We start from the raw sequence: 23,798 nt of genomic DNA on the forward strand, positions 1-23,798 counted from the left end.
TTTTTCCAATTTCCAGTTCTGTTGCTTAGTGCAGTTGGGCTGCAGTTCTACCTACTGCCACTGCACTTTCAAAATAAAGATGAGACTACAAGAGACTGCACTAACAGTCTGACAAAAGCCATGGAAATTCAGAGTTAAGAATGTTGTACAGTTCATCCACAGGAGAAAAGACAAGAGCTAGTGAACTGCATTTCCCAGTATGCATTCACATTGAAGTGATTTAAGTGGGTGATGTTTTATAGGGTTGGTTGGTCATCTTTTAGCATTGCATGCTTCACCAGGATTATCAGCTGACCTGTGACCATGCTATTTAAAAATAACTGAACACTGATATAGGTGAGGACAGATGGAGAAAACACACAAAAAATGCTTATGTTTGTCTTGTATGAACCTATTTTGCAATTAATGGATTTCAAGAACCCAAAGCCACTTGCTACCTTATGGGAAGCAAAAGTTAATCTTATCTTGTGCACAGAAGAAATTAATTGGTATAACTGCAATGAGAGATTAAAATGATTATTAGTGTGTGTTTAATTAAGATTGTATACAGCACAGATGTATAAATCAGAGCAGAACTTCAGCTTCAAGCTCCTAGCTCACCATTTTACTTACCATCAGCTCCTACTTTTAAGGTCAATATAAGACTGGAAAAGACACAAGAAAAGACTGAATATTGAAGAATACTTCTTAAATCATTAGCTGTTTGTCATTTTAATGATGTTAGACTTTAGCAAATATATGAGGCATCAACTAGGTAGCTTTACAATTTCCAAATATTGTTAGTCTTAAAAGACTGCTCACTTGAAGCCTGAGCTCTCCACTCAATTTACAAACTGCCCCTATTTCCTCAGGCTGATGATGTAACTGCCTTATTTGCAGTGCCTTGGTTAGGATACAAATACAGTGGGCTCTGCGATGAATTTGCTCTTGGAGGTGGTTGTGTAGTAGTCAGTCTTTCAGAATTTCCTGGAGAACTCTCCCTCCACCTTGGACTTGCCTGCTCCTGAGACACTTCCCACACAGATGGGCATGGGGAGGTAAAATTCATGGGGGATTGTGAGAGGTAGTTCTCCTGAAGACCTTCTTCCTGGAGGCACCTGTTTGAAAGCACTTCTTTTTCTTTGGAGTTTCGCCATTTCATTCTTCGATTCTGAAACCAAATCTTCACCTGTTTGCAAATTAACGAGAGCTTATTATAATACCTTCCTTAGAGAACTTTGCTCTAACAGGGCTTTTTTTCTTTACATCCCCTTAGTTTCATGTTCCTTCCTTATTCACTGTTATAGTGGATACAGTGAAGATGACTGACATAATCTGAGGATCTTCCCATCACTATTTACAACAGCTAGACTAAATACTCTCCTTGACTTTTACCACCTCAAGTATTTGGCTTAGACTGGAAAAAGGACATCCCAGCAACTAGGCGTAGAACAATTTCCTGTAGCAACATCCTTCTAGATAGTAAAGGATTCAGAGTAAATTAGCATTGCCATTAACAAAAATAAGTGATATACTGATGATTTAAAAGAGTCTCTAAGAACTATGACAGTCCCCTTCACAAGCATAACCAAAACCAACTTAACCATATAGTTTCAAAATGTGTGTTATGACACAGTAGTAGTGAGCATTTAAAGACTTATTTTCTGCCTGACTACAGTTTTCCAGCAGTTGCCTAGAATCCATGTGGTTTTGAGATAAAATCAAAACTTGGAGTTGCAAAACTTGATCACAGGTGTTCAAAGGCATTTCTGAAACGCTTGGGAAAAGCTTGGTGAAATATGTATCTAGGAACTGTTTTTTCGTAAAGAGGAGAAATGGTGGACGGTATCAGTCAAATTATCCAGATTGTATTCCCTTTTCCCTTAAATATTTGTTTTTAGTTCTAGGATTCAGAAACTTTATATGAAGACAAAGGTGCTGTGCTATCTAATGTTTGAGAATCGTTGCCTTACATGACACATACTGTTCCTACAGCACAACTGGACAGAAAATGAATGAAGTAACCTCCATGGCAACTGCTCTTCCTTTCATGAGGAAAAAAAAGAGAGAGACATAAATATCACCTATTCTATCATTATAATGAATGTCTTTTCCTGTGGTGGTAGTTGTTATCCATGTGTCATTGTGCTATATTTTCCCAGGCTCCCTTGAATATCAAGAACATAGAAGAAAAACTTGAGGAAATAATTGTAACATCAAGAATTTGACTACATAATTGAAATTTTTTAGGTAGCACCTTGGTGACTGCAACTGCACATTTGCGTTGAAACAGTTTATCCTGCAGAGATTATAGCTTTGCTCATCATACTGAGCAGCATCACAGCCTGTTTCTTTTTCATTTATAGTTGCAGTGCTTGTGATTGAGTCAGAGTCATTCAGGTTGCAGGGAACCACTCCAGACAACAAAATCTAACTTCCTGTGCAAAGTGGAGCCAGCTACCCTCCAAGGTAAAGATGATGAGAGCTCCCATTGCCATTTCCAGGCTTCTCTGTCCTCCAGACAGCTTCGGCCATACATATCCTAAGTGCTTTCACATCTGCAGCATGCAAAGTAATAAAATTGCACTCTCACTCTCTTATACTCTTTCAGCTGTCCTCTAGAGACCTGCATCTCCTGCAGAATCCCATCTGCAGATGGCTTTCATGTTTGTTCTCTGCTGTTACATGCCCTCACAAACATTTTTCCAGTTTCTTTCAAGTTTTGTGCTCTTCAAGTTAGGCACTTTGGTTTTATCTGAAGCAACGTTATCTGTTCAAACGTTCCTTCGTTAAGACCGCTGTCGATTTATTGAGATCTTTACTCAGTGAAAGAGCTGAGGACTACCCCTGTGCTGTTCCATTCGCTTCCTTCAAAGATTTTTCCTCAGAAAGAAAGAAACTAAGTCACAGATACTTTCTAATTCCTTACCTGAGACTCCTTTAGACCCAGGTTAATGGCCAGTTTCTTCCTGTCTGTTTTACTAATGTACTTCTGCTTCTGAAACATTTTCTCCAAAGCTTTCCTCTGGTCTTCGGAAAATACAGCTCTTCTTAATATACCTCTCCGGGCTTTGGAGTTAGACTCCTGGGTCAAAAGAGGCAGCACACTTTCCTCTCCTAGTGGAAATGGATGAGAGTTTCACATAATATCTAACACATATCTGAAAAACATTAAGTGCTGTTCATTGTAATGCTATCAGAATGCTGTGCCACATTTAATTTGTTGATGTTACAAGTATGTCATAAGACTTCAGTCATCTTCATGAGGACTAAATCCTCACTTGTATCTAGAGGTGTTGTCAGTGGTCAAGAGTTCCCCCTTGACATAGTAAAAACTAAATCAGATGAGTTCATAGAGGAACAGTAAGATTGAGCCTATGCTATTGCAAAATTCAAATACAGTCAGGGAAAAACTTCTCCACTTTCCTTTGGCTGTTGTCAAGTAAACTGCACTATATTTTCCTAGGAGTTTATTTTCTCCTTGTGTGAAATGTAGAACCAGATAAAAGTAGTCTGTAATACAGATTCAATGAAACTAAATAGGCTTTCTTTATTTTTGTTTACTAAGAAGGCTTTCAGAGTGAACTGTTTTTCAGAAAATCCCTGGCCATTCACTTCCTTATTTTGGAAGCCACACCAAATTATTTCTTTATTAGAGGATTTGGGGAGTGGTTGGACTTAGTCCTTTCAGCCTGGTTTTTAATTCTTTAACAATTTGAGGGCAAATTCAGTCACATCCCCTTGATCCATGACTAGAGGGAATCCTACTCTGGAAAACAGCCTTAAAATTGGGGGACAGAGCTGCATTGGAGAAGCAGATGTATTTGCATTATTTCTTCATTAGCCTCACAAAGAGCATAGAAAACCCAAATCCAGATAAATTTTTTGCCTTCCTCACACCCAATAAAGCCTAAAGCCACAGTGCTTTCCCTCTAGAAGGATATGGTGTACGGGAAGCAGTCCTTAGTGAGGCTGGGTATGCCTCCAGCACTCCCAACTCCCCCAGATGCTCGCCCAGGGAACAGTACCAGAGGCCAATTGAACAGGGTCTGTTACCAAGCAATGGATGTGGTAATTACACAGGGCTGTTGCAAGCAGGCCAGGAAAGAGCTGAATTTTGACACAGAAACCTGTGCCATTGCTATATAGCTACTGCCACCTATGATCTTAATGTAGGAGAGCAACCATGAAGGTGGCTTTAGTTTGTATTGTATTCAACACAGACTCTAAAGGTGCAACTCTTTCTCCTGCTGTCCACTATCCCATGTACATGGGCCAAAATTGCCATGATACCTTATAGTTACAGCAGGTGCAAAGATGTGCTGCTGTTCAATTTCTGTCAAGAATCTGATTATTTTTATATCAAAGCCAATGGCAAATTCCCCACATAAAGCAGATTTTCTAAAAGATTGCATATTATTCTGTGAAAAAGTCGATCTGTTCTAGTGAGCTGCAAGTGGAGGGTTAAATACAGTTGTTCAGTAGATACAGTGCTCTTGAAAACACTAATTAAATCCAGATGCAGCTTCCACAAACTGTTCCTTGGGGCTACACCATATTTCAACTTCTGTATATTATACTTACATACACATGGATAAGTGTATCTTTAACACTCATGAGGAAACAAACAAGCATATACTGAGGGTATTGTAGAACTGTGTACGCATAATGATGAGAAACTAAAGAGTGTAGAATGTATGTTTTGCCAAGCTGACTAAATACTTTCCATGGTGCACGTGTGACTGGTTTGATATTACATACATTACCCCAGTTATCCTGCTTCCAGCTGTGACCAGTAGAGGAAGAATATCATGAACTGAGCAAGTGTGCAATGATCCTTCCCTAAAATGCATTGCCACTACGAAACTACTGATTTAGAGACCAATGAATTCTACTAGATGTGCCATTCTTTCAATTTTTCTGCACTTTAAGAACCCATCCTTATCATTGTCCCTTGTAACAGCCTGTGGCAAAATGTTGTTATTATTATTATTTAAAATGTTACAGTATAAATAAGCCTAAATTTATACAGAAGTATTTCAATTTTCAAAATTACATCTGAGACCAGATACAAAAATCATAACCTACTGGTTACTGTCCTGATATTTATTACAGAGTGAGACAAAGTCAGATTCTGTCCAAACCAAAATAAACTGTCTGCGGAACAAAAGTCAAAACACCACAATGGAGGTTTATCCAAAGGCTAGTCAGGTTCATATTTCTCCAAGGAGAGCAAGACCCTTTCACAACATCCACCCCAGCTCCCATCCTGCCCACAAAGCTGTGGGCAAACATTGACCCTTCTTCTTCAAGTATGTTTTCTATCCTTGCTCAAATTTGGTGAATTTAGGTACCTTTTTCCAGGTATCCTCCAAGCCATTTCTGATGAATCATCGGCCACTCTCATGTCCTGTACCGGAAGGTACAGTCTGACAGCAGAAGAGCTGGTACCTTCCCTCATCGCCACCATGGGGCTAGAGACACCAGCAAGAGAAGAGGCGTAACAGAACTGGTCCTTGCCTCCTGGCCTCCATTCCACAATGGAGTTGTCAGCCAAGGACAGAGGATGCCAGATTATGTGACCCTTTAAAATTCGTCTTGCCTGGCTGGTTGTTAACAGTCAATCAGCAAAGAAACAACCTCCTGCTGGAGCCCCAAGGTGCCAATTAATTCCCATACAGGCAGCATGTAGGGTACAGCTTAACACCTGTGTTAGACTAACTTAGTAGTGAAGAATCTATACTCTTTAAGGCATGGCATGTGACCGATTTTAAAAGATTAACTAAACAAAATTTAATTATGAGTCAGAATGCTCACAAGCATTCGTTAACAGCCACTGGGTCAAAGATTTTGAAACTCGTATTCAGGGTAATGAATACTCACACCCAACTAAGCAGCCTAAAGATTTTTTAAGAATACTCCATATTCCAAAATGCACACAAAAACTAAATTTCAGTTTGTGGGTTAAAGAACTTTTCGACACAGCAGGACAGGCAGCCATTCATGCACTTCAACAACTCCATCAATATGAAGTAAGTCAGTTTGCAGCCTGTCACTCCAAACGTGCATCAAAAGGTTTAGTGTTCCGCTGACACATAAATGTGAATCTGTTACCAACTATTTCCTATGTTGCTGGTTTGATTTTTGTTTTGCTTCAGGTTTTTTTTTTAAGGCTTTCCTTTGTATCCTAATATATAGTGATAAATGTCCTCTTAATTTGTGGAACAATCTTCATTTGCCTTCATGGCAGAGACCACCTTGAAGGAGCAAGTAAAAGCTTTAGTCATGGTTTCCATTTTTTCATTTGAATTCAATACATTCTAGTTAAATGGACAATTAATAGGTCACTTCCAAAATAGTAGTGTATCAGTCCTAGTTAATAAACAATCCCCACAGTTGATAATGGGCCTATGTATTCAGCAAGTCCCTGTATACACTCAGCTCATCCACTAAATCCCTTTTCAGGTAGACAGGGTTATATGGGAAGATGAGCTAGAATGAGTCTATAAAAGTCAGTTTCATTCACTGCTTTATTTTTCAGTCAAGTGCTTTAAATGGTGTCCAGAAAATCTCTTGGAATGTGAGACAGGAGAAAAGACTGGCACATAGAGTATTGCTTTATGGCCATACAAAAGGGCAACTGACCCTTGCCCAGGCCTTTTCAATATGAAATGGTTCCTAAAGTTCATCTGCACAGTGAAAAATTGTGGTGAGGTCGCGTGTGGATGAGTAAAGTGAAAGTGGTGATTGGTCATGGTGCTGTCAGCCATTGTGGGAGAGCCAGGGCCATGTAAAACGCTCTGTGGGAAAGTGTCAGCCCCCTAAAGAGGTGCTCAGAAACTTGCAGCTCATTAAACTGCCAGCATTTGCTGCCTCACTTGTCAAGAATCATTCAGCTTAGCAACTGCCCTTCTGAAACATTCATAAAACACATGCACATAGTCAGGAACGGTTTGAATGCAACTGTGATTAAAAAGTATACACTAGAGTATGCACAAACTCCAATTTTCATTTGGATTTGATACGTGATTTGTGCTTTTCCTTTGCTTCTAAGAATGAGGAAATACTGCTTCTCTTTCTGTTCTTGAGCCATAAACATGAAAAATAATGAGTATCCCTTCCTACACTATGGCACACAAGCTTCCAAATCAAGGTAAAATTTATATTTGGACTAAATGGAAGTGTGTCCCAGGTCTTAATCCTGAACGTACAGTGTATACAAGCCAAAACTCCCTTCAACTTACTTCTTCAATTTTTCCAGTTTAATTTAAAAAGGAAAAACAAATTAAACATGTGCAGGCATTTGACTGCTACAAAAAAAAAAAAAAAAAGAAAGACTGTTTCATTTAAGTAATGCTAGGGCTTCCTGAATCATAGTTTATCCCTAACAGACATTAAAATGAAGCATCCATTTTAAGATCTTTCAGATCTCTTATTTTCTTATTTGCAAATGTTTACTGACACAGATTTTTAAAAGAGTTACTGGTTTTAAAGAAAGTTTTCTGTCAAACTGAAAACAAGGAGCTTTCCTAGGTTGGCCCTGTCTGGGTGTCTCAATGCCATTAGAAACCCCTCACAATTGCTCAGTGTACTTAAGTTTGATAAATCTTTGGAAACCCTCTGAATAGGATTGCTGTGATTTTACTAAGGAATTAGCTGCTGCCATTGCATCACCAATTAGTTTTCCAGAACACATTAAATCCTGCTGCTTTGGTTTACAGAATAACTCAAGCATTACTGATGAAGCATAAAAACTTACTTGGAAAAGCAGTGGGGGATGCAGGGTGCTGACAGGACCCACCACAGCATGCTGAGTAGAATGGCAGGGCGCGGAGAAAAAAGTGTTTGGAAAGAGCTGCAAAGAAAGCAAAGATCTAATTGATTATCCATTGAGCTTAGGTGATATTCATAACAACAGTCCTCCAAGAAGTCAGTATGTAAAGTCCTGCCCCACAAGTCCTTTTTCCTTTTTTTCACGATGGTGATATTTCTAAGGCAAGCAATGATAAACCAAGCAATCACTCTTATTTTAGCAAGGCTATTTTACACAAGTAGCTTAACTGTAAGATGCAAAACTCTCAATGTATTTATCGTAAGAATAAAAGTCTGCAGATTTGAAATTCGCCTCTGCAATTGCTATAACGATGGAAGTTTTTTCCTAAATATTGAGACTGAATGCATTACTTCAATAATATATTGTTGAAACAATGAATGTAATGCATTTGAAAAAGTTATTTTAAATAACTCTAGTAAGCAAGTTATCTTAGAAAAATAAAATCTAAGTGAATTCTATCTCTTCTGCTTGTACTCCAATGGTGCTGTTAGTACCTGAATCAGTAAGGTCTTCAATAAACAAGAAAACTTTGTGAATACAGTCTGTAAAATGCAATGAGATAATCCAGATGAGCTCTACAGGCAGAAACTACAGGGTCTGATTCTGCTAGCCTGACATTAAACTCATCCTTGCTGAGAAAGTGCTCTGAATTTAAATAAACCGTTTACTGGAAAAGGCTCTGCTTAATACAATTCAAAAAACCCTGTAAAATCAATCCACAGAATAAGGCAATATTTGGTAAAATTTCTATAGAATTTTTTGAACCAATCAATCAGAAGTCCCTGTTATGCCTAAATGGTGCTTCCAAAACCTGGAAAGAACTTCATTATCTAATAATCCTATAATATTTGTCTAAAAATCTCGTGGGTTTTTACATTAATCTTAATTTCTGCTCATTCTGGTCAGCTATGAAACCTGCAATATTCTACTTTTGAAAATAGATTCATCATGCTGCTAGAATTGCACGCTTATAAAATGCGATCAGCATCAAAACATTTATAGCATTTTCCTATTTTGGGTTAGGCAGAAAATAAACAGCCTAGAGCCTCCTGGTCCAAATCTCTAAAAATAACTTAATGAAAAAAAAGAAAAAAGTAACTTCATGCTTAGATTTGAAAAAAATCAAGAAAATAAGAAATGAATAATCCACAAAGATAAATAGATAAATGTATCTAAGCCATCTTGTTAATTTTTAAAGGTATTTCAACTGGAATAAAAATCAAAGATCACTTGAAATTAGATTCATGAGTACCTATTAGGGCATCATAGTAAGTTTTCTGACCATTAAATCTGCTCATCTTCCAAAGCAATAAAGTACTGCTGTAGAAAATTGCCTAAACAATTTAAAAATACTTACCTCTGTATTTTATCTGAATTCATACAAGATTAGGTGAGAATTTCTTCAACTGTAATTACAAGTTCATAAGCATTTTACTGCTAGACCTTTTCAGTGACTCTTTATTGTTTCTAATGAAATACAAACATACTCCAAAAGGAACTAATTGCCTGTATTTGAGGTTTATGTTTACAAAACATGTACAAAAAGGAATTATTTACATCACACATTAGTATTCTAATGCTTCTCTTCCACACAAGACCACCAAATGTGAGAAACTGTGTCCTAAGGAGCTTAAAACAGTTGAGAATATGCAGCCAAATATTACTCACCTCATACATCCACAGAGCTTCAACATAACTGGTGGGGTGTGTAAGTTGGAAAGAATTTGACTAACTGAAGCAGCACAGGAGATGGAGATTGTAAAGATGTGCCAAATAATCTCAGCCATCCTCCTTCACGAGGACTTGTTCCTGACAGTATCTTTTATATGTTGCTAATATTACATCTGTTGCAATTCCCCAAGTCCCAGGTGAAGAGCTTTTCCTTTCTTCCTCCAGAACCACATTCCTCATGCCACTATCACATTTCCCTCACATCCAGGTAAAACCTTCTGCTGCTATAAATACAATTTAGTACACAGAAGGTGCCACACAATTCTTTTGTGTCTTTTTCACACATCTCAAACACTCCTGGGCTACCACAATGCCCTGTTCCCCTTAATCATTGCTCCAGCACCTTATTCATGCCCTACAATTTTTGTCAAGACACACTGGCCTGTTCTTGATATTCCATTATGGTTTCTTAACTCTCTGTAGTCCCCTGCTCTTTTATGATAATGTGATGCTTGTAATGATACATGTCAGAGCCAGGAGATGTCTGGATAAACCAGAATTAAGTAAGCTATTGCTTTGGATAGATAGCATGCTCCATTCACTAAATCTCTCAACAAGGAAACATAAAGGTCAGGAGATGGATCAGCATCAAAACTTGAGACTTTCCACCTCAGGAAACTCCAAACAAGCCACGTATTTCTATGGATGTTGCTGGTGATGATTTAATGCACTAACACAGCACCATGATGCAAACAGAGATCTTGACTCCTCACTATAGGAAGGATATTGAGGTGCTGGAGCATAACCAGAGCAGGGCAATGAGGCACACGAAGGCCTGGGAGCACAGGACCTATGGAGAACGTCTGAGGGAGATGGAGTTGCTCAATCTAGAGGAGGCTGTGGGGAGACCACCAGTTATTTGTTGATCAAGAGATCTGAAGCAAACATTATTCACTGTTTACATAAGGCTGAAAATTGCTGAAACATCAGGATATTAGTTCTGTATGAATGAAGTACATGGTAACCAGAAGATAGCTGTTGCTTCCAGCTATGGGGAGTAAACATTAACCAAGAATCAAATCCCACTCATTCATATGCAAGATATTTAATTATTTTTCTGCTTTGCATTTACACAGTACTCACCTCCAGTATTGTGTGGAGCTCTGAGCCCCTCACTACAAGATATTGAGGTGCTGGAGTGGGTCCAGAGCAGAGCGACAAGACTGGAAGGAAAGTCTTACAAGGAGAGGCTGAGGGAGCTGGGGTTGTTTAGCCTGGAGGAGACTCAGAGGGCAACTTATCACACTCTACAACTACCTGAAGAGAAGCTGTAGTAAGATAGGGGTCTGGCTCTTCTCCCAGGAAACTTGGGACAAGAGGGCATGGCCTGAAGCTGCACCAGGGAAGGTTTAGGTTGGACGTTAGGAAGCAATTCCTCAGGGAAAGGGTAAGTAGACACTGGAATAGACTGCCCAGGGAGGTGGTGGAGTCACCGTTCCTGGAGGTGTTTCAGGAAAGATTGGATGTGGCACTCAGTGACATGGTCTAGTCAATGTGGTGATGTTTTGTCTTAGGCTGGACTTGATGATCTCAGAGGTCTATTCCAGCCCAAATAATTCTGTATTATAATTCTCAATTTACTAAAAAAAGGAGATTGTGGGGAACTAAGAATTTCAGAAGACTTTACAGACTTAGCTTCACAGATGCATGAACATGAAATATCAGTCAAGCATGAGTGCCTTCTGGCACTCCGAAAATTGTACTACATGCTTTAAAAAAAAATAAAACAATTATCAGGTCATATATATAAAAGGATAAAATATCTAAATATCTAAATAAATAATTTGGCAGCTCTGAAGATATCATTCAAAGCCCTCCCATACTAAAAAGTCATGCTGACAGTAAGACCAGTTTTCCTTCCAACTATCGACCATTTTGAAAATAAGGGTCCTGAGTACAATTCATTTAAGATGGATATGTCACTTTAAAATGGCTTATTGTTAAAAGACAGTATCTGCTTTTCCTAATCCTAATTTTGTGAAATGATTCAGGAAATAGTGCAGGCTGTTAGCCATCAGGAAAGGGGGAAGGAGTGAAGGAAAATTGGCTATTGAGTAAAAGTGAACTGATGGTAGGCTTGTGGTATTACCTGTACTGGGTTCCTTCACTGCACATGCTGTTTGTTGGTTGTTTTTTATGATAGCTGATAAAAACGTGGTATAAACCTGCCAAGAGCTGAAACCCCTCCAAAGAATATTTCAGAAAGCTGGTAAGGGCCAGCTAACAAGAAACAGTAAGCACAGAACAGACAGACCTCAAGCTGCACAAACACATTAATTCTTCAAGTATTGCTAAACCTACACAAACTGCTTTCCACAGTGATGATGCCCAAGCTTTAGCTCTGAGAACCTTAGATGATTTGCATCCAAAAAGAGGGCACAAACAAACTATAACTTCCTACCTATATCCATTATTGGCAATGATTACAGTAGGCTTTTGCCAAGCTGCAGAAAAGTTTTGTGTTATGATAAGGCTCTCTGCAAATACTCCAGCAGTAGCTCTGCTATCTTAGTGGTCCAGCAGAGCCATATGTCACCATTTCTCCTCCCAAACCACAGACCCTGGGCCTCCCAATGAACCATGGTTCTGACCCCAGCAGTTACTGTGTTTAGAGTGCCATGTTCCAGCAGCAGTTGGGCACACCCAAACCATCTCAGCCAGCTGAAGGGAGCCCCTGGCCAACACAAGGAACCAATAGCCACTGCTATATCGCACCAAAGGCAAGCAGCACCACATGAACCGGCCAAACTTACTGCAGGAGCCTGTTTACAGCAGCCCTCAGATCCTTACACTCCCAAAGTCACTGTCTATTCACTCCCCATGCATTCCTGTAAAACATGACCACATGAATGCTCAAAAGAAAGTGAAGCCAAAAGGGCAGACCAGGGCAGCATGCACAGCTCAGGTTTAAAAATATTAACAAAGGTTCACTGAAAGGAGTTTGAAGTTCTAAATGTGTATTTTTAAATCCTACACAACAGGCAGATGTGAGAAGTGGGCTTGTATTTTTATGGTGCATCTTGGTGAGGCTTTCAAAAATTAAGAGAGTGGTCACACCAAAAAGGGCTTGAAATGTTTTAACAGAACATTCTGTCACATCTATAGCAATGTAGTAGCTGATAGAGTGACACTGTACATGAACTGAGATCATGTGAATCCCTCAATTTTCAAAGGCATCATTCACATGCCTTATTATCAGAGCACAAATTTGCTATACATGTTTTTCTCTGCCTCGGGAAACACAGGTGCCTCTGGCTGGTGACAAATGAATGGTCATATTTCATCTCTGTGACAACCCAAAGCAGCAACCAAACCCCACACCATTTGCCAAAGACTCTGTGGTGTCAGTCTTGCTATCGAGAAGAGAGATGCAGATCTGGAAAGCTGTGGATTTACCAGCTTTGTCTTCAGCTTTGTCCTTCTTCTTCAAGATGTCCATGCACTAGTATGCCCCAGCACTTTCTGTTCACCAGCTCTTGTTGAAAGAGGCATTACTCTCACTTCTCTGTCTGAAAGTTCAGTGCATTGTCTAAGCTCCTTGTCTAGGCCTCCTGTACAGCCAATGAGAATTGATAAGTGATGAATCACTCTGCAGAGCTGCTTAACACAGATGTCTAAGAAGGTATGTTGCGCCATGCTCTGCAGGCATCTTTGTATTGACTATGGATTAGACAGTGTATTTAGACAACTAAATTAGACAAGACATTATTATTTAGTCAATTAAATATATAGCTGAATTAAATTCTTCTTATCCTTCATCGGTAATAGCAAAGAATACAATCCTCAGCATAGCCATAAAGTGTTAAAAATCTAAAACTCATCCCTAAAGGCACTAAAATTTTTTTCTTTGATTTTCAACTTATTACAATTTGTTTAGGAGTAATTATTTTTCCATTTTTATTTTTAAACACACATTTGTATAGATATTAATGTAGTCACAAATTTCCAGGGGTAAGGACTGTAACAAATACCACCAAACTGTCCAGAAGGAGGAGGTAAAATCCTCAACATACACACAAAATATCTTGAGAATTATGTGCTGTAACATCAGAAAAAGGCAGCCTCTCAAGGAAAATTTTCTGAAGGGGAGTCACAACACAAAGGCCATTTCTCCAACTTGATAACTCACCTCTAAAACAACAACCCAGGTTACCTGAAAATATTTAGGTGCCTAACTTTATAAGGATCAGGGTGTATACATCTCATACTTGAAGCAATCTTCTATTACTTTACATTCCTGCACTTGTGTTAATTTTGAAAAAAATTACCTTCCCGATTGTGCTATGGCTCCTGATTGACCATAAAGGAAATATTTAGAAAAGTTAGTTATTTTGCAGAACTGCAAGGATGTACAACACTTTGGTGGGCAACAGAAGCAGAGAACTTGCTTTCCAAAATTCAGGGCAATTGGTTAATGGGGAGGAAAAAAAAAAATCACAGTACAATGAAACCTGAAATCTGCACTCAAGTAGAGAACTTGCTGAGATTAATCCTTATCACATCCGTGTACTTTCTAAAAACATGAAGAATATACTACATGATTTCAGCTCATTCTGCATTACAAAATATGTTTCAGAGAATCTAACTGTAGGCACGGTTGACTCCACCACTTCCCTTCAGTGAATTGTTTTTCTACAAACCCCATCACTTGTCTTAGTGCAGCTCTGTGATATTCTGGCAGTGCTTAAATCTTAGTATGACCAAACTGAGGATCCTCTTTTTTTCACAGAGACAGCACAGCAAGAGTCGCCAGCAGCAAGGGCACTGCCCAGCCAATATTCATATTCCTTGCTGATCCCAGGCTGCCAGACTGGTGGCTGGGTTGGAGAGTAGCTGGTACTAGTTTAGCTCTGGTAACCTTACCATGAGGACAAAGGTTTGCCCTTTAAAAGTCATTTTGCAGCCACTGTTAAGGCATGCTGGGCACCTCAGACCAATTCTATTGAACAGCTCACAAACTGGAAGCTGTAAAAGAGCTGCACAGAATCTGTGATTTCTTAATAATTACAGAAACTTTTCTGCCTCCAAACACTGAAAACAATGAAGGTGTCTCAGCGTTTCCAGCAATCAGGGCATAAGAAAAGATGCAAAATATATCTCTCCACCCTAAAGAAACATCCATAAAACAGGAAAATCCTTGAGATTTGTTAGTCAACTTGTTGTCTGAGTGAGGAGAGCACTTTTCAGAGGCTAGTGCAAGCCTAGAGGGAGCTGAGAGAAAGCACTCTGCTCTTTTCTGCCTTTTATTTTACTGAAAGTTAGTGCTACGTGTCACTTGAGGACACACTGGCTGCCAGCTGGTTTGAAATCAATAATTAATAAACATTTATTCACTAAGAGGGAATCCAAAATGAGGGAAGAAATCAATTTAATTTCAGTAATTCAAGTATCTCCTGGTTGTCATAAAGAAACACAAGAGATTTTACAAAAAATGGGCAACAAGATAAAAAGATCAAAATAAAAGCGTTGCAGGTAAAATTTCTGTCATCATCTCAAGGGGGAAAAACTTTACACCAGTCCAAAGAGCTAACCTGCAGAGGATTTATTTCCCTGCAACGCTACTGTTTTTCTCTATTACCTTAGGCAAATCACATCACTTCTCTTTTGCTCCAGCTCCTTTTCTACACAGTAGAAATCCAAAGAGATTTCCTACTGGCACACTGTGACAATAAATAGATTAAAATGTAAAGTACTCAAATGTTACAGAAAGAAAAGGTACAACTATACCACGGAACAGATGTTTACTATTATAAGTCAAATTTATGTTTATGATATACTTGTTCTAATTGCTTTCTTCTGCATTACATGCACTGTACTTTCCTCTGCTCCATTGTTCTCTGATGCTTTAGGTAAAAAATCCTGTAAGATCAGTAGTCCAGCAATTTTTACAATGAAAGTATCTGGTTGTTAATAGTTGCTTCATTGTGCTTTTCAGTGTCCTGTCTTTGTTAACTTCTCAAAATGCCATGATTAAAGCAGAAAGCCAGATTCTTGCTATATATGGACATACTCGTGGTTATATCTCTAATGATCAGATTCAGGCATTTACTGTCTTTTTTCTCAAGGGCAAATTACTTGAGAAGATCAGAGATGTTCAGAGAATAATTTCAGGTAGCAGAGTAACTTTGCATTTCACCCTGTGATCTGCTGTTAGCCAATACTTCTAGAAACCAAGTCATGAGGAAAGATACAGAGTGAACCTCTTTAAAGCACCTGTGCCACAACAGACTGCATCTCATCATCCTCAATGTTATTTTCCTATGTCAGAAAACACTGAGAAAAACTGTGAAGTCTTTTAATTTACCCAGAGGACAATGACATAACTGGAGTACAAGTACAGAGACCAAATCTCAGATTAGCAAGCAGAAACTGAGGTCTTTCTCCATGCTTGAGTGTCCCTTTGTTTGCTCAGAACTGGTATATGGAGCTTCCCTCATCCTTTAAGAGGTAGGGCAAGTATAAGCTGCATAGCTGCAAGATGTTTCACTGGGGAAATGCTGCTTTACATTTTTTAGAACGTTTTTAGCAGTCTGGGGATCCAATGTTTTAAAAAGCTGAACCAGATTCTGCACTGCTTTACTTAGTCAGGGCTATGAAGGGCTATGAATGGCTATGAATACACACTATTTGAACTTCTCACAAGGTAGAAGACAGTATTATGCATTTATTTTATCAAGGTATAAGGACTTGAAAGAGAAGAATCATGCTCATAGCACACAGGTTGGGAGAAATTCAGTTCAGATAGAGAGAAACACAGTGCTTATCACACCTGCTGAAGGTGATGGACCCAGTTCAGTGTTTCAGCAGCAGCACTGGGGCTTCAAGAACAAACTTGCAAGAAAGCCTGAAGCAATCTCAGGATGGTATAAACTGGCATACCATTGTAGAAGGCAAGTGAGTTTATCATACTGCAAAAACACTCCTTCTGCTTTTCCTTTTTAAGTTTTATGCAACATGCTGCTTGTTCATGCAGCTCTACTCTTAAGTCAAAACACACTAAATTAATTTAAAGAACACATGATTTTATTACACTTTCTTTTTTAAAAAATAATGAGATTTTAATATTTTACAGACAAAGTATTTTTTCAAGCCCACTTAGTAGATGATGCATCTAGGATGTAACACTTTGAGTACTTGTTCAGTTTCTCATTTAGACTAATATTGGAGAACTCAAAATATGTATGCAGAAAATCACTTGAAATAGTCAAAAATAAATTCTGTGGAACCTACAAATTATGGGAATGGAAACTTGCTAATAAAAGTCTGCTGCTGAGGAGTTAACAAAGGGAAGGTCTTCCATGACCAGATGTACCAGATCAAGAGCGTCATCCCACTTGGTCTCCTTTGCTGCTATGGATACAAGTTTTCCAGTTTACAGAAAGAATACAGGATTTTCAATTTTAGCACTTTTATGGAGTGTTAAAAGGTACCCTAAAAGAGAGTGCTTTCTTCATGCCTTTCCTTGATAGATGCTGTGCTTGTTACATGTTTTTGGAACTGTAAAAAGGTTCAGCTCATTCAGTTCAGTCCCTGGTGTGATTTTATATTCCTTCCTTTCTAAGAACTTTTGGTGACCTTACCAGAATCTGGAACTACATGACCAATACAGATTACTGATTCTAAAAATTCTGTTATTTTTTCAAGTCTCTTTTCTATAGCTTTTTGTTTGTTTGTTTAAATTTTAAAACCCCTGGATTATGCCAAGCTAATTTGTTAGAGCGCTCCTAGGCCCTGTGTTATCTATAAAGCACTTGCCTGTTCAGGAAGATTAATAAACTCATTTTGCTTTATCATGTTCAATTGTGTTTTTAAAGATTTAGACTGAGATTTTCCAAAACATCATGCGATTTGGAGTCTTGAAAGTTCATTCCTAACCAAAAGGAAAAAAAAAAATCACAAAAATCAGTGAATTAAAAAACCCTACCTGGTACAAATTACTTAGCTGAAACACCTTCACTACGTATTTTACCTAAGTAGTGTAAAATTGTTATTCTGACAAAATTCTATCACTGCCTAAACAAGAAACATATCACACATCCTGACCACCACCACCCTAGCCTTACTCACAAATGCAATTTGTCCAGGCTGAATGGCTCCTCCAGCATACACCTACACTAGAGAGAATAGTTTCCTCAGAAAATACAAAACTGGGCTCAGCAGGGCATTTCCAATCTAATTTACATTTATGAAAGTTCATACATCTAAGAGCCCCTCATCACTTTAGCACAAATAAGTCAAGTCAGAATCAATATGTCCCTGTTAGAATATACAAATCTTTGTCGTACATCTACATTTGCAGGGTCCTTTTTTTTTTTCCCTGAGTGCATAACACATGAGAAAACTTACTATTTGTCACTGCTCTACACTGTATGGTGCGTTTGTCCAAAGCGCCCTCCGAAATCCCTGGGAGCTGTGCGATCAGGAAAAAACCTTAGGATTGGACTCGAAATGACTAGGCAGACCTGCCACACTTCACTAAATCTTTACATCAGCACCACTGTAGGCCAATTAAAGAACAAACTAATCCTAGAAGTAAATATTTGAAAAAAAAAAATCATCGTTCAGGAACTTCTGTAAAAGCTCACTTATAGGAATGAATGCCGGGGCGTTTGGTATCTCTTTTCACAAGTGCTCTAAGCACATAAATGTAGCACTTTCTCTAAAGCTTTTTATCTTTTTCTCTTTTCTTTTGGGGGGGTGAGGTGGGGGTGGGGGGGGAAACAGGCAGGAATTGGGGGAAATATGCACTTAATTCCAGAAAGATGATACTTGTTCTATTTCCCGGCCTGGCCTATAGTTGGTTAAAATAAACATGTTTTCATCAGTGATATGCTTAAAATAACACTCAGGGCAGCTGAGGTCTTGAATATTCAGAAATGTTAATGTACACTTCTTTGCCTCCCTCCTGCCTACCTTTAAAGTACATCATGCTAAAGTGTCAAAACTTCTTTTAAATTTTGCAGAATAATTTGTAGGATTTAACTGAAGTAAAATTATTCCTGAAAACAACTGTTATTAATTCTGTTTCTAAAACAAGCCATTCGGTTGCACACCTTAAAGCTTTACTTCAAAAAGTACAGTCTGCTTGTCCAATTTTCAATACATTTAGAATTACATGCTGATAAATAAAACCTCTTAAAATACTACGTAAGACTGAAATGTAGAGATATAATGGAAAGGCAAAACATTGTTTAGATGGTAAATCGAACAGTGAATTTTATGAATTTCCTTTGAATTCAACTACAGTCAGTTCCACAACTGACGTTAAGTGCACATTCCTAAAACGCTGTTCATGCCCAGACAAAACATACTTATATAAAACCGGCACACTCATTAAACAAAATGTGTTCTGTAGAACTACTTGTTTCCACTTCACTGACCCTGCGCACTGCCGGCCTGTTCGATGGCAGCCGTTGCCATCCCCCGCGAAAGGAACACCGCCAGCCGGACAGGTCGCTGGAAAACTGGTCAAACCGGCCCAAGTGGCACATCTCTCACCACCCCGTAAAGCGCTGGCTTGTACTCTAACACCAGACCGAATTGTGAATCACAGACCTTTTACACAGCTTTAAAGCCTTTTTTTCCCTTTTTGTTCTGGTGGTGGGGTTTTGGGGTTTGATTTTTTTTTTTCCTGCCCCTGTTTTTGCCCAAACTTCTGAAAATTGCCTTTTGCTTAAATTGATTTTCCTTTTTTTGCAAAAGCTCAGTCCTTCACCCCTTGCTGTCCCCCCGGGACGGGGCACGTCGGGAGGGGGCTGCTGCCTCTTGCCTCCCGAGTCATCGCATACAAGAGGAACGTGACCGCTCGTCTTTCACCCAAAACTAGGAATTTCAGACCTCCTCGGAGCGCCTGTTGGCTTTAACGCCGTTTTACCATCTCTTTAGGCTGTGAAGAACTAGTAAACCTGAAAGAACTGCAACCAAGGGCACTGAAAAGCACTCGTCACGACCAGCACAAGGCTCTGCCGCACTCACTACACTACAGGTGCGCTGGCCAGCGCAGTTTAAACCCACCGTCCGGCTGCCCTCCTAACCGGTCCCGAGCCCTTCTCGTGGTCCCGTCGCCAACAGCAGGGCAAGATTCTGGCCCCGGTGGTAGCGCACCCAGTGGGGCACGGCGTGCCACCGCCTCTGGGATCGTCGGAGCGGCTTGGAGGAAAGGAGCGGCCGGGTCTCTCCCTGCCACCCTCCTCGCCGTGCCGAAAAGCGGGTCCGAGCCCTTCCGAAACCCCTTCCGTCCCCTCTCCCCGGCGGCGGGACGAGGAAAGGGGCCGGCGCTCACCTGTAGCTGCCGGAGGGAAGACGCTGCCTCTCTCCGCTGCCGGAGCCCGTGCTGGCAGGCGGCCGCCGTCCGCCGCGGAGGGGTTAAGCACTTGAAAAGCCCATCTTGTCGAGTAGAGACCCCCTGAGGGGCTGATTTGTTCCGCCGCGGGGCACAGCTTGAGGGGGACTGGGCTGGCGGGGAGGGGACGGAGCTGGACAGGGCTCGGCGGCGCCCCTGCCCTCAGTAAGTTCTCGATGAGGAAACTTTTGCCCAGGTTGCCGAAGCCTGGTGCCGCCGGCAGGTTCAGGAGAGCCGAGGAACCCACCAGGTCCCAGTACAGGCCACTGGGCAGCATAGCGAGGGCTTTTACCCCGCCTCGCCCTGCCCGGCCCAGCCCAGCCCGGCCGCCGCGGCCCCTCACTGGGCTGGGACGGAGAGCCGGGCTATAGGGCCGGGCGGGCTTACAGGACGCGTCTCCGAGGGCTGAGAGGAACGGAGCGGAGAACTCGTCGGGGCTCTCCGTGGAGATGCGGCGCTCCCCTTCGCCGGGCTGGAAGGTGTGTCCAAGCGTATTCATTATGTCAGCCGGGGACGGGGAGTGATGGACACGGCCAACAATGCCGCCTTGCCCGACAGCCTCCCCGGGGGAAGGGGGGTAGGGCGGGGAATTGAATGGCCCCGGCTGCGTCCTGGCGCGGGGGTGGCTGTCCCACTTTATCCGCCCACCCCCCCAGGTCCGCCGCCATGTAGAGAGGCCAGGGGCGCCTCCTGAGGGGGGCCAGCGAGCTCGCGCCTCCCGCTGCGGGGCAGCACCTGTGTGGAGAGGAAAGGAAAGGCCTCTGGCCTCCGTCCCGACAGGGAGGTGGCCCCGGTGCTGGCCCCGGTGCTGGCCGCAGCGAGATCATGCCGACCTAATGATCCCATGAGGTAATGGGAAGATAGTCATTAGCTCACTTCCCCAGGGCTTTTTTTTTTTTTTCCTTTTTTTGCTTTGGTTATGCCCTTCCACATGCATACTGGAGTTTCAACATTTGTCTTAATAAATCCAATTAAGATCAATGTGGCACTGTTAATCATGTTTTGCTCAAGATGTGGGACTTTGCTTTACGTGAGCATAAACATCCTTTGGCAGAGGTGGCTGAGTCCTGGCCTACTTCCTTGCATGTTTTATAATTTATTTTCTTACAAAGCATGCAGTGTCGTAAAGTTGTCTCATTTTCCAGTTCAAACACATGTGCAGAAAGTTAAAATTGGATGCCATTCCCAAAGACTTGAAAGCATCTCCCTGTTTTTCAGTTAAATCCTTTTGTTTCCCACATCATTCTGGAGAAACTGGCTGTTCGTGGCTTGGACACTCGACTGGATGCTTTGCTGGGTAAAAACTGGCTGGATGGCCAGGCCCAAAGAACAGTGGTGAATGGAGTTAAATCCAGTTGGCAGCCAGTCACAACTAGTGTTCCCCAGGGCTTAGAATTGGGGCCAGTTCTGTCAGTGATCTGGACAAGGGGGCTGAGTGCACCCTCAGTAAGTTTGCAGATGACACTTAAGTTGGGAGGGTAGGAAAGCTCTGGACAGGCTGGATCGATGGCTTGAGGCCAACTGCATGAGAATCAAACTGCCAAGCGCTGGATCCTGCACTTGGGTGACAACAACCATGTGCAGTGTTCCAGGCTTGGGGAAGAGTGGCTGGAAAGCTGCCCAGTAGAGAAAGACTTGGGGGTGCTGGTTGAACATGAGCCAGCAGCGTGCTCAGGTGGCCAAGAAGGGGACAAGCATGACCAGGGAAGTGATTGTCTCCCTGTTCTCAGCACTGATGAAGTCTTGAGTACTGTGTTCAGTTGCGGGGGCCTCACTACAAGAAAGACAATTTGTTGCTGGAGCAGATCCAGAGAAGGGCAGCAAAGCTGGTGAAGGATCTGGAGAACAGGTCTTATGAGAAGTGGTTGAGGGAACTGGAGTCATTTATTCTGAAGCAAAGGAAACTGAGAGGAGACCTTATCACTCTCTACAAGTACCTGAATGGAGGTTGTAGTGAGGTGGGTGTTGGTCTGTTCTCCCAAGTAGCAAGTCATAGGACAAGAGGAAATTGCCCCAAATTGTGCCAAGGGAGGTTTATATTGGGTATTAGAAGAAACTTCTTCACTGAAAGTATTATCAGACACTGGAATAGACTCCTTGGAAAGGTAGTAGAGTCATCATCCCTGGAGGTGTTTAAAAGACACATGGATGTGGTAATAAGGGTTTAGCCCCAGATTTAGTAGAGCTAGGTAATGGTTGTACGTGATGATTTTAAAGGTCTTTTCCAACCAAAATGATTCTGTGATTCTCTGATTCAAAGCAGCTCTTCACACATCTAATCTCTCTGCTTTATTTTCGTATGCACTATGGCATAAATCCTTGGATGTCAGGGTTCATAGCTAAAAGCAGCTGGAAAAGTGGCATCATGTATGTCCTCAGGCAGCAAACAGGAAGGGCAGTTTAACTGATGTGGTACTAAGTGATACCTTCTGAGAAGTGAATTAAGCACATAGATGTCCCAAGCTTTCCTTTACTACCTTAAGTAGATTGGCCCTGCCAGAGTTTGGGTGCTTAGTCTGTTGGCACCAAGGTGTTGTTACCTGTGGTGAGTGAGAATCTGAGTTGACCTGTTTTCAGAAGTGGCTGTAAGTATGAGGATGAATAAGACCAAGATGATCTTATCTAACAGTTTTGCTCTGATACAATCCCATTCTCTACCTGTTCCACAGCTGTTCCACAGACCTGAAGGCCTTCATCTCTGTAAACTCAAGATATTAATACAAATATTTTACCTGTGAACAGTCTCTGAGACTGGAGTTGCCTCTTGCTGTGAAAAAGGTCAGAATCCAGCTTGAATTCTGGCAGTATGCATCATTGTAATGTTAAGGATGCAGAAATATATATTTATCATGTTTCTGTGTTAGCTGGATACATATGGTAAGTAGGTATTCATGTGGTGATTAGGTTTAATTTCATTTGCTCCTGCAGACTTTGAAGGTTCTTCCTCTGTATTTGGACATTGCCAATTGACTAATTTATCTTGACTAAAGGAAAATAAAATTTACTTTGGAGAGCTTTAAAAAATGGAGTACATGGAACATACACTAAATGCTCAGCACTCTCTGTTATGCCTTCACACGGCAAGTCTTGAATATGGTCTTACTGTCAAGGCAGGCAATTTATTTAACATACTAAGCACAAAATCTATGGAACTAAATCAAAGTGATTCCACTTTTACAGCAGCTCTGCCCTTTCTCACTTGGCATTTCCAGCCTTCACCTGATGGATCCCTCCCTTGTAGCTCCTTCCCTGTAGCAATCTGCATTAAGCTGAATCCTGCCATTAATTCTAACTTTTCTTACAAACCTTGCAATTGCTTTAACAGGAAGCATGCACATTAGTTGTCAGGTATTCCTTTTAACTTTTTTTCCCAGTAACTCCTTACTAACTTATTGACATTTTACTTACCTCTTCTAAAGCTGCTAAATACATGGCTAGTTATAAGCTGCAGCAGCCAACCACAAAATCCAAATAACAGAAACAATTCTTTATTCATTTCCTCGTTTTACACTCTACCGGATTCAATGCATATCTACAACATTTGCATATTTTCATACATGTTGGGTTTCTGCAGACCCTTTTTGAGAAGAAGAACCTCCCTGGCTAAGATAGCTATTTAAGGTTTAAGCACTGGTCTGCACTCCAGTGAATTACTCCAGATATCCAAAGGATAATGAGAGGGCTCCTTTCTTTTACTGCATAGGCAGTTTTGGAAACCAGTAGCATGAGTATCTCAGGAGGTGTGTTTACCAGGACCATGTGACAGTAGTAGCTGAAAAGCTGTGTATTTCAAAAGAAGGATGTAAACAGGGGGAAAGTCCTACCTATCCCAGGGCAAGTTTGCACTGTATGGTTCCTGAATATGAGTTTTCCCAAAGGTATCTCCAGTGAACACAGATAAAATGCCTAAAA

General features: G+C 40.9%; 1 protein-coding gene across 1 annotated transcript; it reads right to left on the bottom strand.

Moving 5' to 3' along the window:
• Positions 1 to 847: 847 nt before the first annotated feature.
• Positions 848 to 20,163, bottom strand: DBX2 (developing brain homeobox 2). Its single transcript, XM_054399985.1, has 4 exons — positions 19,827 to 20,163; positions 7,739 to 7,834; positions 2,909 to 3,096; positions 848 to 1,168 (listed from the first exon to the last, which is right to left on the bottom strand). The coding sequence occupies exons 1-4, from the start codon at positions 20,161 to 20,163 to the stop codon at positions 848 to 850; spliced, it is 942 nt and encodes a 313-aa protein (XP_054255960.1).
• Between the last annotated feature and the right edge of the window lie 3,635 nt (positions 20,164 to 23,798).

This window comes from Indicator indicator, chromosome 3 (assembly GCF_027791375.1).
Source record: "Indicator indicator isolate 239-I01 chromosome 3, UM_Iind_1.1, whole genome shotgun sequence".
Taxonomy (NCBI): Eukaryota; Metazoa; Chordata; class Aves; order Piciformes; family Indicatoridae; genus Indicator; species Indicator indicator.